This window comes from Telopea speciosissima, chromosome 4 (genome assembly GCF_018873765.1).
Source record: "Telopea speciosissima isolate NSW1024214 ecotype Mountain lineage chromosome 4, Tspe_v1, whole genome shotgun sequence".
NCBI classification, from domain to species: domain Eukaryota; kingdom Viridiplantae; phylum Streptophyta; class Magnoliopsida; order Proteales; family Proteaceae; genus Telopea; species Telopea speciosissima.
The window spans coordinates 3,760,588-3,778,631 of record NC_057919.1 but is presented as its reverse complement, the minus strand read 5'-3'; the positions used below and the strand labels follow the sequence as shown (position 1 = coordinate 3,778,631).

Genomic DNA, 18,044 nt, shown 5'->3' with positions numbered 1-18,044 from the left:
CCTTTTGTCTGCATGTCTTGTATTGTTCTAGTTATTTGTGCCTTCATCTCGAGAATCCTTCATTTCTTTCTTTGCAAAACCCTCAATAGCACTAGAGGGAACACATGTGGATTAGATGTTTGACAAGATATTAAAGCAATGGAGGTATCATCTAGTTGATTGGGAAAGATGGGTATTACACCTGGAAAGTTATGAATGTGGCATTGCCAGGGAGTGGTTGTGGTGCTTGGGTTAAGAAGATGAGAGCTCGAGGAAGAAAGTAATAACAGCTTAGTGTTGTAAGTTGGATGGGGGTTTGGGAAAAGGGGAGCTTGTATGGGTCTCATGGTATAGGGAACAGATTAAGAAGGGTGGGGGGGGGGGGGGTAGATGTTAGTGTGGGATGGAAAAAGTGTAATTTATGAATGTGACATTGCCAGGGAAGTGGTTGTGGTGCTTGGGTTAAGAAGATGAGAGCTTGAGGAAGAAAGTAATAACAGCTAAGTATTGTATGTTGGATCGGGGTTTGGGAAAAGGGAAAAGCTTTTATGGGTCTTCAGGGGATAGGGGGTTGGAAAGGGGGAGCTTGAATGGGTCTCACGGGATAGGGAATAGTTTAAGAAGGGGGGGGGGGTGGTTAGATTTTAGTTTGGGATGGAAAGAGTGAAATTTTTGTATCACCATTGTGTGGGGAAAGTCCATTGAAGAAGATTTTCCTTGATTTGTTTTTGATTGCTTGGAATCAGGGTGCAATGGTGGAGGATCATACGAAGAGAGTTGAAGGGAGCTGGTGTGTTTGCCGATCTGTAGGAGGAACTTAATTGATTAGAAGGTTGAACTGGTGATGGAGCTGATGAAAGGTGTTGGAATTGACAGACTAAAGAGGGGGGGGGTCGTAAGGGTGTGGGAAGGTGGTAAAAGCATGGTTTAAAGTATCGACCGATATGATACGATTCGGACCAATACGTTACATATCGATATCGGTCGATACCGATACTATACATCCGATACGTATTTTTTTTTTTAGAAAATAGTATGTCTCGATTGGTATCGTATTGTATCGGCCGATACAGACCGATACGTATCAATACATATCGATACGTCCAGTAAAGGGTTTTGTGGGTGTTTAATACGTATCGATATGTATCGGTCGATACGGCTCGATACATACCGATACCATCGATACATTCCAATACGTACCGATACCATTGATACATTCCATAAAAAAGCCATTTTCACTCACAGACTCTATACAACTCCTATTCTAACGGAAAAATGAAGAAAAACTCTCAATCAAGAGACTAAAATCTTGCATTTAATCTTGGTTTTTCACACTTTTGGACTAAAAAATGAATCAAGGAGTGCTACAACATCATCCTTTGCATCATCCAACACTCTTCATGGCTATAGAAGATTACAACATTTAAGAAACCTCATCTTTTATAACAATTTCAATTTAATGCACTTGTTTGGTTATACATTATTCACCATTTTAGTGTTTATGCATGACACTTGTTATATATGATTTATTTATATTGTTTTTCGTTCCAAAAGTGTATTTCCATGTGTAACTTAACCATTTCTATGCGTATCTGTTGTGTTCGATATGTATCTCCGATACGATACGATACGATACGATACGATACGTCTCTAAAAATCACCCGACCGATACGATACCCGAGACCGATACTTTAAACCTTCGGTGAAAGTGGGAAGTTTTCTGTTATTGCTTTCTATTAGATGGTGCATGATGGTAACAGAATGTTCCTGTACAAAATTATTTGTAATCGGTTGGTGCCGCCCTCAGCTTTCATTCTTTTTTTTTTTGGGTGAATAAAATTTCATTACCAAAAGAAGAAAGATACAAAGGGCTCCCGAGAAGGGGAAAGAGAGACAAATAAATAACAAATGCAACAAAATAAAGCCACACCCCTTTAGAATAAGGGGGGGAAGACCCCAAGGGGCCACAAGTAGCCTATTCCTAGGAGAGTCAACACATCTTGTAAGGATCACAGACAACTTGCTTCTGACATAAAAAAGAATAGTTTCCCAAATCTGCTGGAAAGATCTAGATTTGGGAGTCCACCTTCTTAGATTTCGCTCCAACCAAATATGATAAAAAGCGGCTACTTGTTTATATGGACTGTGTTGGAGAAGAAGTTTTCTATAAATAATTTGTTAGAAAGGGGAATGGAGGGTAAGAAATGGTTTTAGGTTATGTTTGGATTCAGTTGGGGATGGGTATCATTTGTTGATCAGTTCTTGCTTCTTGGTGGAGATGTGGTGTGTGGATCTGTCTCTTGTGGGGGCCTATTGGATTTTCCCGAACTCCCCTTTGTCAGCAATGATGGAGTGGTATGGAGGCCTTTTCAGAGGTGAGGCTGCCCTATTAAGAAAGTTGATTCCCTTTATGATTTTCTGCAGCATCTGGAGAGAGAGAGAGAGAGAGAGAGAGAAAATGCATGTATACTTGAAGCAAAGGAAGAAACAGCATGTCACCATGTCGGGTAGTGAGAAAAACAATGAGATTGGTGTATAGCTGGTGTTCAATAATTCCTTAATTTAGGTTAAATACAACATAATAGGAAATGAGTTTTGATAATTTTGTATATGTACTGAAGGAACCAAACGAGCCAGGGGTAGGCCTAAAATGACTTAATGAGAAGTGGTGAGGAAAGACGTGTAGCTTAGGACTAGTATAACAAGCATAGTTGTCACGGTGATTAGGCAACCCAAAGCGTTGGAGGGGCGCGCCTAGGCGACGTGCAGTATATAGTCATATGTAATATGTAATGGTGATAATATTTTATAATTATGCTTATATGCATCATAGAAGCCATATCAATGCAATATGATGTAATTATGGTAGTAATGACCTAATATGAGAAATCCAACATATAATAAACAAAGCATAGAATATAATATAAGCATATTTATAAAACAAAAAACAAAACAATAAACATAAATCAACGTAAACTCGTGTAGTGTTTAATAAGGCGTGATGTCTCCTTGGACCAAGAAACAACCTGGACGCCTAAGTGGTGCCTAAGCGAGTCCTTGACAACTATGATAACAAATATGGTTTTGAATAGAGCTGATTGGAGAAAAAGGATTCTCATATAACCGACCCCATTTAGTTGGGTTGAGTTGTGTTGAGTCCAGTAGTTCTGGATGATTTTTGGGTTTAGCTTTGGGGTTGATATGTAAAGTAGAAAGGGAGGTCTTTTTTTCCTTTTTCGGTTTGGAAGGGGGGGGGTCCCTTGGGGGCATAGTTCAAAAACTCGATGAAATTTTGCTAATTCCGACATGTCCGAGACGAAACAGGGGGTGAAACCCAGAATCAGCATTTTTTTGACCGAAATCTCGCTCATTTCACTCACAAAAATGCACTTTTTGGTTGAAATTTCGGTTATTTTGTCCGTTTACCCCCCAAAATGGCCAAGCAAAACTCACTATTTCCGGCAAAATTTCGCCAAAATTTTGGTATTTTGCTCATTTCGGTCCAACTTAAATGGTCTTCTGAAATGAGATTTTGAACTATGCTTGTGGGCTTATTGCAATTGCTCAGCATCCTGCATGTACAAGTTGCATTTTTGTAAAATTATTGATACAAATATTCTGACCTTCCCAGTTGGCACCCCCCCTGCCAAAAAAAAGAGATACCGTCTTCCGTTTTATTAAGGAGTGAAGTTTGTGAAGGTAAACTAATATTTCCCACTTCATTTCCAACCAAACATCCAATTGAAAAGCTTCAACCCAACTCCTTGTTTCATTTCCAGCAAACTTGGAATTCAAGAAGATATCACCTTCCCCTCCCCAACACCCCCCTCCCACCGAGGAGACTACTGACTTTTTAAAGGAAGAACAAGATCTTTACAAACCAGAATGTCCTAAACTAACAGAATAGGGGCTTTACATAAGAGTTACCCTTTTAAACCTGACCCTTTGATGAAGACAATGAAGACGAAGAGAAGTATTGATGTGTTCCCTTTTTTTCCTTTTTTCAAACCCTAAATGATTCGGGGAAGATGAGTTGGGTGTTTTTCTCTCTTTTTAAACCCAACTAGCTAGGGCAATTTGGTCAATTTACCCTTTAATTGTAACGTTGTTAGTCCCAATTTAACGGAATGGGTGCATTTGTTAACTTTTTACAAAAATAGAGGGGCATGCGTAATTTTTCAAAACTGATGGGTGTTTTTGTAATTACATGATACCTCAGGGAAGGTACGTGAAATATTTCCTCTTTTTTTTTTTTTTGGAATAAATAACTAATATATGAGGAAGAAAAGGAGTACAACATAGAATACAAAAACAAGAAGAAGAAGGCCAAAAGGCCTGCACCTGGGAAGGAACTAAACGACTACAGTACAAAATACAACAACAAGAAGAAGAAGGCCCATGGGACTGCACCCAAGAAGGAACTGGGATAGGAGCTATTATACGGAGACTGTCTACCTACTCTTTGCCTAGCCAACTCATCCGCAATACAATTAGCAGACCTCAGCCTCAGAAAAGGAAATTGCCCCACCTAGCAAGAGCTCTAGCATTCTTGATAAGATTATCTCCAAGGCCCCCAAAATCATATAATAATCAATCTGGAATTTCCCCCAAGGAAAATACCCATCCAAACATGATCCAAGGCTAGCTCCATGCCTTGAACAACAGCCTTGAGCTCAGACGTAGTAGAGATCATAATGCCTAATGGTCCTGAAAACACAAATAATTCCATACCATCGTGATTTGTATATAGATTAGTTAGTCCTGTGTACTTTTATCTCTCTGTCTCTGTCTCTCTCTCTCTCTCTCTCTCTCTCTCTATATATATATATATATATATATATATATATATATTATGGAGGACCTATCTTTCTGTTTTCTACTTCTTCAATTACAGAAATGATCTTCATGTATGTGGAGATACCTATTTTGTGTGGAAAACTCATCTGCAACATTAGCAGACCTGCATATTGGACTGTTAAATGATTTTCATGTTATTGGAGAACTATTTTGTTTATGGGAAATTTGAGGTTGACTGGTGGGCTATCTCAAAAATCATATGATTCGTATGGCAAAGCAATGATCAAATGCAATTGTGGGAACTGAGAATTGTTATAGTTATCCAATTGAATAAAATTGGTTGTTGCACTGTTGCGTCCCCTGTATGTGTACTATTTCTATGTTTGTTGTGTTAAATTATCATTTTGTTCGACATTTCCAATTGCAAAATCTTAGATATGTCATGTGTGGCACATTTTTTTTTTGAATAAAGAGTTAATTGAATGCCATTTGTGCTTAATAAATATTCACCACATGGTTATTTGTGATCATTGTGTACATTCAGGTTTTGCCTATTTTCCCAAGGCTTGTTGATCTTCCATTGGAAAAGTTTCAAGCAGCACTTGCTCGCATATTACAGGTGGAAACCTGCTTTCTCTCATTAACAATACTATGTTTCCTTGTGCCCCCCCCAACCCCCCCCCCCCCCACCAAAAAAAAAAAAAAAGAGGCAAAAGAAAAACCTTCAATTTTTTTTTCTTCTCTTAATAGACTCATTTGTTTTCTTTCATAGTAGTAGAAACTTCAAGGCCTACTCCACATGCCAAAACTGTCACATCTTTTTGGATTTCAATTGGCTTGTTTTGATTTCATTTTTTGTAGATTTATATATTTATTTTTAATGAAGCAAAAGATGAGAATATAAAATGATCTTACAAGCTAAGATTACATCTATGGGTACAAAAAAGTGCCAAAAAAAGTACTCCCTCTGTCCCACATGCCGTCCTGATGATTATTGGCTGTCCTTAATTCTCTGCCCAGCTCCAAAACAAATAAAAAAAGAAAAGAAAAGGTATTGAGTGTTTATGAAGTTTGCCATTTTTCCCTCTGCATTTAATACCACATTCATTTATTACTCAACTTGAAGAAAGTTTAGGTAAGTAATGGAAGGGCAATACTGAAAAGTTACGGGGTTTCGATGCCTTAATCACTCGTTAAACTTTGAGCTGGGTTTCAATGCCTTAATCACTCGTTAAACTTTGAGCTTACACGAGAGATGGCATCAAGCTGTATTCTTTTATATCATGGATGAATTGCCTAGGATACAAAGAAGAGTTGTCATGTGACATTGTGATACTTTATTTGGTGTTCCCTTGTAATGATTTCCCTTCTATACTCTGAAAATGGTGAAATATTGTAACTCTTGTCACATGTCATGATGTGTCTGGGTTGTCTTACTTTTTGGGACAGCCCTGTCATCCATCATTTCTTTATATTGATCTAGAATAGATCAAATGAAATGGACTATCAATAAAGGTTTTGCAGTGATGCTAATTTTGAGTATTCTAATGCATTGCATCCAGGGTTCAGCTCATACAGGTCCAGCTTTAACACCTGCAGAAGTGTTGGTTGCTATCCACGACATTAATCCTGATAAAGATGGAATTGCACTTAAAAAGGCAAGTTTTCTCGTGTAGTTTTGAGTATCACATTAATAATGAAAGTAGGTCTTGTTGATTATTTACCAACTGCATAATGCATGGAAGTGGGACTGTTCAATTTGTAATTTTTGGTGTGAGAAATCTCTTCGGTAGTATCTGGTAACTGATGGGTCTGCCTAGAACATGTGTTGTAACCTAGAAAGTAAAGGTAGAGAAGAACTAGAAGAAAGTTGAAGATGTTAATCTAAAAGATCAGAGTCAGGTATTCTCTTTCAAACTAATTAAAAGCCTACAAATCAGTGCTGCCCAACTTGGTACAGAAGTTATATCTTCCGGGCTGTTTTGGGTTCAGAAGATGCCCAAATGAGTTGATTCCTTAATGCCAACTGTCCCAATTCTTTGGAAGGTAAGTGGGCTTTTGTGTGGGGTAAGGAGGAGCAGTGATGCAGTTAAGGGTGTCCAATCGCTCCAGTTGGGCCTCGGAAGATTTTGTTTTTCCCCATGGTTGGGTTCTATGGGTCTTGGGCTTGTTATCTTTGGGTTTATTGATGTAATGAGCCTAATTTATAAGCATATGAAGTGGGGGTAAAGTTAGTGCATGGGATTAGTAGTCAAGTGTTTGAGTTAGATTATGATACGTAAATAGCTTTTAATAGTTCTGTTCTAAGTCTATTGACTTTAAGTCAATATAAGAGAGTGATTAGGAGTCCTTTTATGAGTCAATTTAGGAATTTTAAAAGGTCTTTATATATGTAATACACCCCCCCCCATCAATTGGAGATGATTTGAGTAAAGAATGAATTTTTTAAGAGTTTTGGAGCTGTTGAGCTTGGCATAGCCACATAGGGAATTGGTATCCTAGACCTAATTTCTTCTCTTCTCTACTTCTTCTCCATTGATTACATGGTTAGTTTCTACAATTCCCTTCTTTCTTCATTTCAATTTCTTGAAAATCCTTTGCAATAAGATCATCAGAGTTTTTGATAGAAAATCCCATCCCTTGCAGCCCTCATGAAGATTGACTTCCATAACACATTTGACTTTGGACTTCATCTACAAAGTCATTCTTAAGATGGCTTTCCCTCTTGTGCTCGTAAATTGGATTCACCATTGTATCTCCACTCCATCCTTCTTAGGTTTGGAGAGATCAACAACTCATCTCTCCTATCCCAAAGTGTAATGCTCTCATGTTTATCCACCTTGCCTTTGTGGATGATCTTATGATATTCTCCAAAGCTTCCATTGCATATGTAGACCATTATGTCTTGTTTACAACTCTTTGAGGACCTTTTAGGTCTTCGTATTAATCCAGAGAAATCTCTCTTGTTTTTGGCTGGCGTCTATGATGTGTACAAAGCTAGCCTTCTTGAGAAGACATGGTTTTCTATTAGGCATCTTCCAGTCAAATATTTGGGCTTGCCTCTTATGCCCGCCAAATTATCAGCTCACCATTGCACTCCCATGTTAGATCTCATTCAGAAGAAGCTTCAACTCTGAAAAGACAAGCTCTTCTCCATGCAGACCGATTGGTTCTTATCAGTGCAGTTCTCCAGTCTTCCTACATATATTGGTCAGCTATTTTTGGTCTTCCTCAGTCCAACATCAAAGATCTGGAATCTGGATTCTCTTATGTTTGCCTTCCTTTGGAAAGGAGTGGACACCTCTAAATTTCTTCATCCCATCAATTGGGCTGTTGGTCTGCTTTCCCAAGGAGGGAGGCCTTGCCGCCTTGGTGTGAGAAGGATGAAAGAAGTCAACTTAGTCGGCATTATCAATCTGATCTGGAACTTTGTGACTAGGAAGAAAAGTATTTGGATTGATTGGGTCTACTCGGGTCTCCTCCATTTTGACTCTATTTGGACAGCTCCTACCTCATCTGATGCATCTTGGGTCTGGCGCAATATTCTGAAGCTTCGACCTATTGCTCTCAGTGCCATAACCTCCCATATTGTCAACGGTTCCTCCATCTCCCTGTGGAGTCCATTGGCACCCTATGGGGGTCCTTTACTCAGAAAGTTCCAAAGCCATATATATTTTGGGGCTATCCAAACAATCTATGGTTGCTGACATCATTTCCTTGGTGATTGGGATCCTCAGGTTTCTTTATCCCCCATGCTCTCAACTGTATGGAGTACCTTACCGACCATTGGTAGAGAGCCTCAAGGTAGGGGGGACTTTGTTTCCTCGGTGTGATGCAGATTCATCACCAAACTGGGCTTCTTTGCTTAGGAATAAGTCTAGGGTTGGGTTCTATACATGTTGGGCCTTTGATCCCATGGGTTTTCTATGCAATAGGCCACTTTTATGGGCCTAAAATATGGTAATTAGGTTGCATACAGGATTAGTTGTTTTAGTTCCATAAAAAAAAGGCCGTACCCAGTGCACAAGGCCCCACGTTTAGTAGGGTCTGAGGAGGGTCAAATGTACGCAGTCTTACCCCTGTTTCCAGAGAGGCTGTTTCCACGACTTGAACCCGGGACCAAGCGTTCAGCAAGTGAGCACTCGACCAACACGCTAAGCACGACCTTCTGTTTTTGTTCCATACTAAGTTTAATTTTGGTGTTTTTGTTCATAAATTTAACCGGTTCAACCAATGGTTCAATTTAAGTGATTTTAGTAGCTTTCTTTTAAGTGTTTAGTGGCGCTGGATTAGGACTTTGTTTTGAATCTATTTTAGTTTCTTAGTCATTTTAAGTTACCTAATAGGTCAAGGATTGGGCTAGGCCTTTCCTTTTTAGTGTAGGAGTCTAATTTTGAGTCTTTTATATAAGGTTGTAAGGGGGCAAAGTATTGGACACGAATTTTGATATTAATGAAAAGCTTTTGATGCTCTTCTTCTCCATTGAAGATTTTTGTCTTGTGTTTGATTAAGGTTGTGGGATCGGTGTTTGATCTGATTTACACCTTGCGGTGGGAAGCCCGGGTGGTTCGTTGGTGGGATTGGTGTTTGATCCAATTGAGACCTTGCGGTGTGAAGCACGGGTGGTTCTTTTGAAGCTCTACATTCAAGTTCTAGTTCATGATTGGATTTTTATTCAGGAATCTCTAATGTAAGACTAGAACCAGAATAGGTCTAATGCTAGGCAGGATAAAAAAGAGAATATAGAGATAGAAAGTTTTCCGGCTCGTCAGACTTGGAAGTGGGGATATTTTGATATTGATTCGTATATAATGTCTCCAAAGAACAAGAAAGAGAGCAATGGAAACAAAAAAATTGAGGGAACCAGGAGAACAATGGGAAGTCAAAATAAGGGAAACAAGAGAGCAATGGAAAGTCAAATAAGGGAACAATTTCCTTGGTTGAAGTAACAAATAAAAAAAAACCACAAATTTATAACCTGTTGAAGTAGCAATGATCTTGATGTAATATCTTCAAGAAATCGATGTGACAATCAGTTGAAATAAATCCCAGCAGCTTGTAGCACTCTTAAAACTCAATTAGGATTTGGAATCAAGAACCGATGGAAGGGGATGGGGGAAGGGGATGGCTATCTTAGCTCACCCTGGGCATCTCACCCAACCTATCTCAAGATTTTTAACAAAGGCTAAAGCCAATATTTCATTAATCAAATTCGAGTTCAATGTTGACCTCCCTTGCAAACTTATATAGAAGACTCAAAAATACACTTAGACACTAAAAAGGAAAGGCCTAATCCTATCCTTAACTAATAAGGTAACCAAAATTGACTAAGTGAAATAATAAAGAAAACAGACTCAAAATAGGACTCTAACTAAACTAAGGAAGTAAATCCCGTTTTTCTACTTTCTACCCATATTTTAGGCCCATTAAATTGGCCAATTACCCATGGAATCAAAAGCCCAACACATACATAACCCAAGCCAAAGCTTATTTCCACTAAAATAAGCCCTAAGTGACTTATTTACATCAGTCTCACTCAAACAAGTTGCTGTCGAGGAAATTCTGCAAATATGGTAAGTTTTAATCATCCCCAACCCCTACCCTTCTTCTTCTAACCTTCCATACATCCAAAACCTAGATTCCCCCCTTTTGTTTTTTACTTTTCCCAATACCTAATTTCTGCCCAGACCAAACCAGACAGCAAAATCCCTCCTTTTTTGGATTGAACTCTCCTCGCACCATGAGGAAAACTCGATCCAAGCTGGTTCCTCATATGACCATCATAAACCCTAAAAATCCATCTTTTCCTCTTTTCAAAAACCCGAAACCCTAACCTTGCTTCCCATTCAAGTTTACATACCTAACTCCATCAAAACATCTCAGGACCTTCACTGATAGACTCTCCTACCTTAACTTCACATAATCCATACATAAACCCTAACCCTAATTTCACCAAAAAACCCTATTTTGACCTAGCCGATTCACCTATTCATAACAGATCCTGATTGATTGGCTCCTAGTTGGTCCTCTATTAATCTAGGACTACATGAGGGTGCTATCCTCTTCAGGCCTCTTCAGCTCCAAAGCAGCTTGGGATTTCATTCGTTCTCGGGGGCCCATGACTTCTTGGCGCAACCTTGTCCGGTTCAAACACCATATCCCCTGTAATAGTTGTATGGTTTGGCGGGCCCTCTCCAACTGCCTCCCAAGTCCCAACGCAATCCTTCCCCATCTACCGCCAGATTGTTGTCTCCCCTCCTATTGTCTTTGTTGGAATCCTATGGAAGATATTGTGGTGCAAACCTAAAAAAGCTGGCACGCCAAGATCGAAATCTGGTTGAGAATAAGTAGGTATAAAATGGATAGCTAGATTGTAGAGCTGGAGTCCCACTAGTCTACCAGCCGTAGGGTCCACCTAGGCCAATCCACAGGAGTCCCACTTGGGTTTCTGAGTCTTACAACTCTTGTTTCTCACATGGGAAGAAGTCTTTTCTTTTAGTTTTTTTCGAAAATTCTGGAGGTTATGAGAACCCTCCCTACGTTTTGCATTTATAGAAAAAATGTGGATTTTAAAACCTCTAGTTACATTGAGAGTACAAAAGGACTTTTGGGCTTCCCCGCACCTAGAAATAAACCCAATAATAATAAAACATTAAGTAAACAAACTACAACTTTCAAACTTCTAACTAGGAAATTTAAAAGGCACCTAGGAACTTAAAACATTCTCATTAACTCTACGTAGGAATAGGAAAAGTCAACTAACTACCTAGATAATTGAAAAAAAAAAAAAACAGAAACTAAAAGCTACATGCAGGCTAGGCCTGGCCAGACCATGCTAGATCTGGGCCTGGCTGGTTGGGCTAGGCCGCAGGCTTAGCCAGGGGCTGATAAGGCCTGGGCCTAAACTGGTACCTCGTGGGGTGGTTGACTGGGTCTGGGCTGGGCTTGGCAGGGGCTGCCGATGGCCCTTCTTCATATTGATCATCTCTTTTTTGCTTGCCCCTGTCCTATTCTATTTCGAAAGGGGTGCTTGATGCAGCTCCAAGTAGGAAGAAGAAGTCCTGAATTTAGGGCTTAAATTGGTTGCATCCAAATTGTTCAGTTGGTCTGATTTAAGTGAAGTGCTCCTATTGGCTAATAGGTTCTTAAATCCTATTGGCTAGTAAGGAATCTTCTTTTAAATCAGTAGTTTTAAGTTAGAATCTTTTAATTTAAGTTAATAGGGGTAATTAAGTCTTTCCAGGGTTTTAAATTAGTGACTTTGTTTTAATTAGGTTCCTTCCACGATTTTAAGTGAGGAGGTAGTTAGATTGTATTAGGAATTGGCCTAAGGCCTTATTATAAATAAATAAAATCGTGGAGGCTCCCCCACAATTGAAATTTTGAAAAAAAAGACTTTGCTGGCTGCCGATTGCTGCTGCTGTTGCTCCTTGGAGTGTTGCCTTGTGGATCTATCAAGGAAGAAGGACAGGTGGATTCCTGTGACTCTACGCCATGACGGCTGGGAGGTTCTCTCACTGAAGGTGGTTTCATCCTTCATTGTACAAGCTGCTGCCGGTGGAATCCTGTGGTAAGTTTGAATTTAAATTCTGTTTTCCATTCCTTCTCCTTCCCCATTCGATCCCCCTTTAATTTCTGTTTTAATCATCTAAACGCTAATACCCTTCATTCCCCATAAAACCCAAAACCCTTAAATCAATCTACATTCTGTTCAGCCCACCTTAACCAGCAGAATCCTCCCAAAATCGGATTGAACCAGCCTCCTACTGCTAGCTACACTCGACCCAAAACCCAACTTCAAACTCCCATCCAAAACCCTAAGTTTCACCCTAGAACCTGAAACCTAACACCCAAACCCTAACCCTAATTCTGCAGGAATTTTAAACTCATCCAAATCCCAATATTTTTATAACAAAATAATCCCCTAGACCTGCTGATCATTACCATATATCATATTCACCCCTAACCCTAGCCTAAACTCTAAATTTGCCCTAAACAACCCCAAAACTGCCCCAAACAGCAGACTCGACCAGAACCTGATTTTACCTAGGTCCTAGTAGGATTATCTCCTATTCTAGGACTACATTAGTGGTAGCTAAATGTTGGCCAAGAAATCGAAGGATCCTTCCAATTCAGAGAGAATGAATTTGGGTAGACATGTCATTCACTGGTTCTTCAATCTGATTAAATGATATGGGCTTCTAGAAATATTAGGGAGGGGATTATGGGTATGATAAGACCCAATAAAGGAATATGGAGAAGCCCCCACTTTTTCTTTCAATAGTGGGTGCCTGGATCTCTTATTCCATCAAACCAAAGCATTCCCTCCCTTTTGCTAGCCAGCTCTTCCTCCCTAACCAGTATAAACAAAATCCTAACACGCCATTTTGAGGCTGACTAATGGGTAGCGTAAATTTCAACGTTTCTTCCGAGTTGTTGGTGTTAGTTTCTTAATACCAAAGCCATACCATAGATTTCAATGTTTCATGAATTTGTATGTGTGTGTGTGTGTGTGTGTGTGTGTGTGTGTTTGGATAGATATTGTTTATTATACTAAAAGCATCCATTTAATGTGGTTCCAGATAACGGATGCCTGCTCAGCTTGTTTTGAGCAACGCACAGTTTTTACACAGCAAGTCTTGGCAAAGGCCTTAAACATGCTGGTATGTAAACATCATCCAGATGCAAATTTAAATTAGTGTGCATCATAAATGCTAGCTCGCTCTCTCTAACCATTTCAAGTTACAGGTTGATCAAACTCCTCTACCCCTACTGTTCATGAGAACAGTAATTCAAGCCATTGATGCTTTTCCTACTCTGGTAATTTCAGTTTTCCATTAGTTACTTTTTAGTTTGGTTTCAATGTCAGATGCCTCTGCTGACTATTCAGTGTGTTGCTGCTTTCATGGATTGGCTTGTGTAAGTATGTCATTTACAGTTGTTTTGTGTATTGGTTATCTTCATAAGATGTCATTGAGATGTAGGATGAACTTGATCTTTTAATCAACTCACGTGAGGAAGATTGTAAGATTCTTTCCTTAATATCTGGATAACTTGAATATGTAAATATGATCATTGTTGAGAAACTGGGAAAGCTATTTTAATTGCCTATTAATGACTAGCTAGGTTCTATCACTTAGTCCCTAACTTTATTGGTGACACTTGACTGGAGTTCCATGCCGCATGCTGTCTATTTGATGATATTAGTGTGGGAAAATTTGAAGATTCTGTGGAGAATAAGAAAGGAAATTTAGAAAAGCTCATTAATGAGGGACTAATGGACCATTGGTTTTGCAAACAACCATGGGTTTTACTGTTACATGCTCTTGTGACTCCGGATTACCTATTCAGTAGTCTATTTATTATATGTAGGGCCTTTTTAGATCCAAATATGCTGTTCCTGTCCCAGGAACATGTACCATTCTGGGAATGTTCTCAAGACTCCAAAAAGTGTTTGGATCTAATATGCCTGCTAATAATTCTTGAAACCAAAGTCCAAGAACATGTGTGAATGGTCATAAGGGATTATATTAGATAACTATGTATCTGAATGTTAACTTCACAAGTAAAAAGAAAAGAAAGAAAACTGATGCAGAAATTTAGTTAGTCATTAGTTAAAGATAATGGGAGAGGACGGATTTTATGGTCATAAAGTTTGATTTGATGGGTGAGGATGGACCTTGGTGCAACGGTAAAGTTCTCCATTGTGACCAAGTGGTCATGGGTTCGAATCTCTGGAAACAGCCTCTCCGCAAAGCAGGGGTAAGGTTGCGTACATTATGATCCTCCCTAGACCCCGCAGCGGCGTGAGCCCCGTGCATTGGGTATGCACCTTTTTTAAGTTTGATTTGATGGGTGTCTTTAAGAATTGAGAGAGATGATTGGAAGGAAAAGGGAGAAACATAGTGGGGTAAAGGATCAAGAGGGAGAGACAGAGAGAATTTTGGTGAGTTCCATCAGAGAGGAAGTGAGAGAGAGAGGGAGAGAGGGGGTATGGTGGATTCAAAGAGAGGGAGAGAGTGTGTGTGGGAGAATTTAGCTGAGTTAAGTGACAGGAAGCAAGGGAGGGTTTAGTCTGAGAGAGGGAGAATTTAGTTGTGTTGACAGACGGAAGGAGAGTTGTAGGGGGATTTCTCTTTGACAGTTGAAAAGGGAGGGTAATGCAACTCTGGGTTCCAAAACCTTAAATATGGAATAAGGCCAATAGAAAGCATAATAAATGAAATAAAAAATTAACTCAGTGCCTTGCAATAAGGCAACAGTCGCTTAGACCCCAAGAAATCCGCTCGAACACCAAGGTGGCGCCTTGACAACTATGCCTTGGAGGGAGCTGGGGAGGAATAAGTTTAGCAAACCATCAGGAATAGCTTCAGGGGAGGCGGAGGCAGAGGGCCTGAAAATCTTCATAATGTAGTCAACTGCCTTGCTCTTGATTTCTTCCACTTTTGAAAGAGGAAAACTCTCACTAGGCAGAAGCATGGTGATGGAGTTGCATTACTTCTAGCTTTCATGGACCTATGAAACTATCCAGAGTTGGAGTCAGCTAGCTCCAGCCACTTGACTCTAGATTTCTGCTTTAAAAAGCTCTCCTCTTGGGACACTAAAGATTCCAGGTCTTTGCAGACGGATTTTTCTTCTTTTGCCAAGGAGTCGTTATGAATATCAGATGGCACTCTGAGTTGGATAGCAGATAACTTTGACCTACATTCTGAAACCGAGCTAGAGATGTTCTCAAAAGTAGAGGAGTTCCAAGACTTAAGAGCACTCTTTACATTCTTGTGCTTCAAGGCAAAGGAGATGAGGGGGGCAGAGTGAGCTTAAACCGTTTTGTCTCAGGCCTCTTGAACACTGCTGAAAAAGTCAGCATGAGAGGTCCACATATTAAAGAATTTGAATGGTTTCGGCCCAAATGGGATGTAGGGACGAACATGGACAGTGATGGGGCTGTGATTAGATATGCTTGGAGCAACAAAGATAGCATGTGAGGAGGGGAAGGAGGAGAGCCAAACTTCATTCCCTATCGAGCTTACAAGTGATTCTGGAATCACCACTTCTTGTAGTCCAAGTGAATTTTAGATCTGTCCATCTCAAATTGTTCATGCCAATGTCATCAAGGCAATCATTGACTGGATCCATAGAGGTATCATCAGGCTGGTCACCTCCCATGACGAAAGCAAACGACATCAAAGTCACTAGCCAAGGCCTAGGGAAGGGATTCCCACCTGCAAAGCAATGAGATTGAGGTCTGCCCAAAGGGAAGATCTCTTAGGGGCAGAGTTAAGAGGCGTAAATAGTGGTGAAAAGGAAGTTGGAGTTCCCTTGGACATCTGACATCTTGGCTTGGAGAAGCTGGGAAGAAGAAAACAACATCGAATTTTGGATTTTGGAGGGGTCCCATAGACACTAGATGTGGCCGTTGGAGTGGTGAGAGTAGTTGGAGGAGAAAGACCAGCTCTAGGCAATCCTAGATGCAATACTTGGGGCATTTTCCTCTTTCACTCTGGTTTCAACAAGGAAACAGAATGTAGCATGAAGATTCTCGGTACATAGTTTAGTCCTTGAGTGTTCTAGATGACGCCTTGGTTCATCTGGAACAGTAAGGAGTGTGCATCAAAAGCCCCTAGGGGCTGGGACTAATGTGCGCCTGACGTGGCCTATCTTGTTTTTTGGAGCGATGTCTTCAGTCCTCCTGAATTGGGGGTTGGAATAGGGCGGTAGAGATAGGTGGGGCGAGAACGCCAGGTTCAGGGGGAGACAAGGCCTGGAGAGAGAGGAGGCAAGGTGGGGAGAAGGGGGCGAGTGAAGCAGGGGAGTCTTTGGGGGAGGCAGGGAATGGATGGAGGCGGGCAAGGAAGACGGGTTATAGGAGTGCTGGGTCGGGTGTTGTTGAAGGGTGGGACGGCATAAAGGGGAATAAACTTGGTGGGTGAGAGGGGAGCGGTTTAAGAGCTGAACTGACTCCACGAGGTTTTGGGTTTGGTGGGCGGGGTGGGTTCGATTTTAAGTGAACCACCCCAACGTTAATTGATGGATCGGTGGGGTAGGGTGGTCCATAAGAGGATGGGGATTTGGTTTACGTAAGAAGGGGGCCCCATTCCGAAAGGCAAAGGAGATGAGGGGGGGCAGAGTGAGCTCAGCTCTGAAGCTGCAGGAGGAAAGCTGAGTGAGGAAGGGGGAACCTGTGCTGCGCCGGAGGATTCAGGTAGGTGGTAGCAAGTAGAAGGAGAGCAAGGTGGAGGGCGGCAGGCGGCAGGCGGCAGAGGGGACAACAATCGTTGGAGTGGACCTATCGCTGGCGTTATCAGAGAGCAGGGATGTTGAAATTGGTTAGGACCAACGGTTCCTGAAGAGAGTCCGCCGGAGGTTGTTACTTGGCCCTTTTCTGCATTAGCTTTTAATGAGATGAGTTGAGGCATATATAGGCTTTTGTTCTATGGTGTGAGCTGTAAAATTTTGGAACTGTGGTCATTTACGATTTTTTTTTTTTAGGGGTAGGGGGGAGAGAATATTTGGATTAATTTTGTTGAAAGAGGCAGCCTGTATGAAGATATACAGGATGCTAGACAGACTCCAACAATCCACACCAGAACCCTTTACAAAACCATCCCTGTGGTCCCTTTACAACTGCATTAGACTACAAAATTACAATCGCCATATGCACACTTTTGTGCCAAGTATAACATCGGCTAGTGCCTATTGGAGGGCAAGGATCCATGTTGTTGACCCCATTTATCTGAGATTTTCCTGACTTTCTGGGCTGTACCTCTTTTCTTACTCTTATTTCCCATTTCTCACTTTTCTTTCATTTCTTCATTTTATTCTTCATTCTTCTTACTTTCATTGCCCTTTTGTGTGGACTTCAATTTTTCCCTATTGTGTCTTGCAAGGATCCATGTAGCCGACCCCATTTAGTTGGGATAAGGTTGAGTTCTTCTTCCTTTTCTCCAAGTAATCTTGCATTATTTTCCATCCAAGGTAACTTCATCCCGCAAAGGGAACCGTTCTCAATAGGATTTTAGCCCTCCCCCTTCATAAGGCCCACTTCCTTTTTCCATCCTGACCGATAAAAGATAAAAACCCATGCAGCACCCATTGATGACAGTATTACTGGAAATAGCCAAAGCAAAAGCTGAATGTATAAAATGAAGTTTTCCTCTGAGAAAAGGGGATCAGAAGCAGCGGTGAAAGTAGATGAGAAACAGCCCCAAGTGGTTGCTCAGTTCAACTAGGAGGAGGGAGCATCATACAAAGTAAATGGAAGGCCCCAT

The 18,044-nt window shown here is 40.6% G+C and overlaps 1 protein-coding gene across 2 annotated transcripts in view; it reads left to right on the top strand.

The window, feature by feature from the left end:
- Nucleotides 1-18,044, top strand: part of LOC122660348 — an 82,186-nt gene that overhangs the window by 39,139 nt on the left and 25,003 nt on the right. For both annotated transcript variants that reach the window (XM_043855611.1, XM_043855610.1), the window contains exons 20-23: nucleotides 5,321-5,395; nucleotides 6,339-6,434; nucleotides 13,359-13,439; nucleotides 13,525-13,596. In XM_043855611.1, coding sequence (XP_043711546.1) covers nucleotides 5,321-5,395; nucleotides 6,339-6,434; nucleotides 13,359-13,439; nucleotides 13,525-13,596 — 324 coding nt within the window. The remainder of the gene's footprint in view (nucleotides 1-5,320; nucleotides 5,396-6,338; nucleotides 6,435-13,358; nucleotides 13,440-13,524; nucleotides 13,597-18,044) is intronic.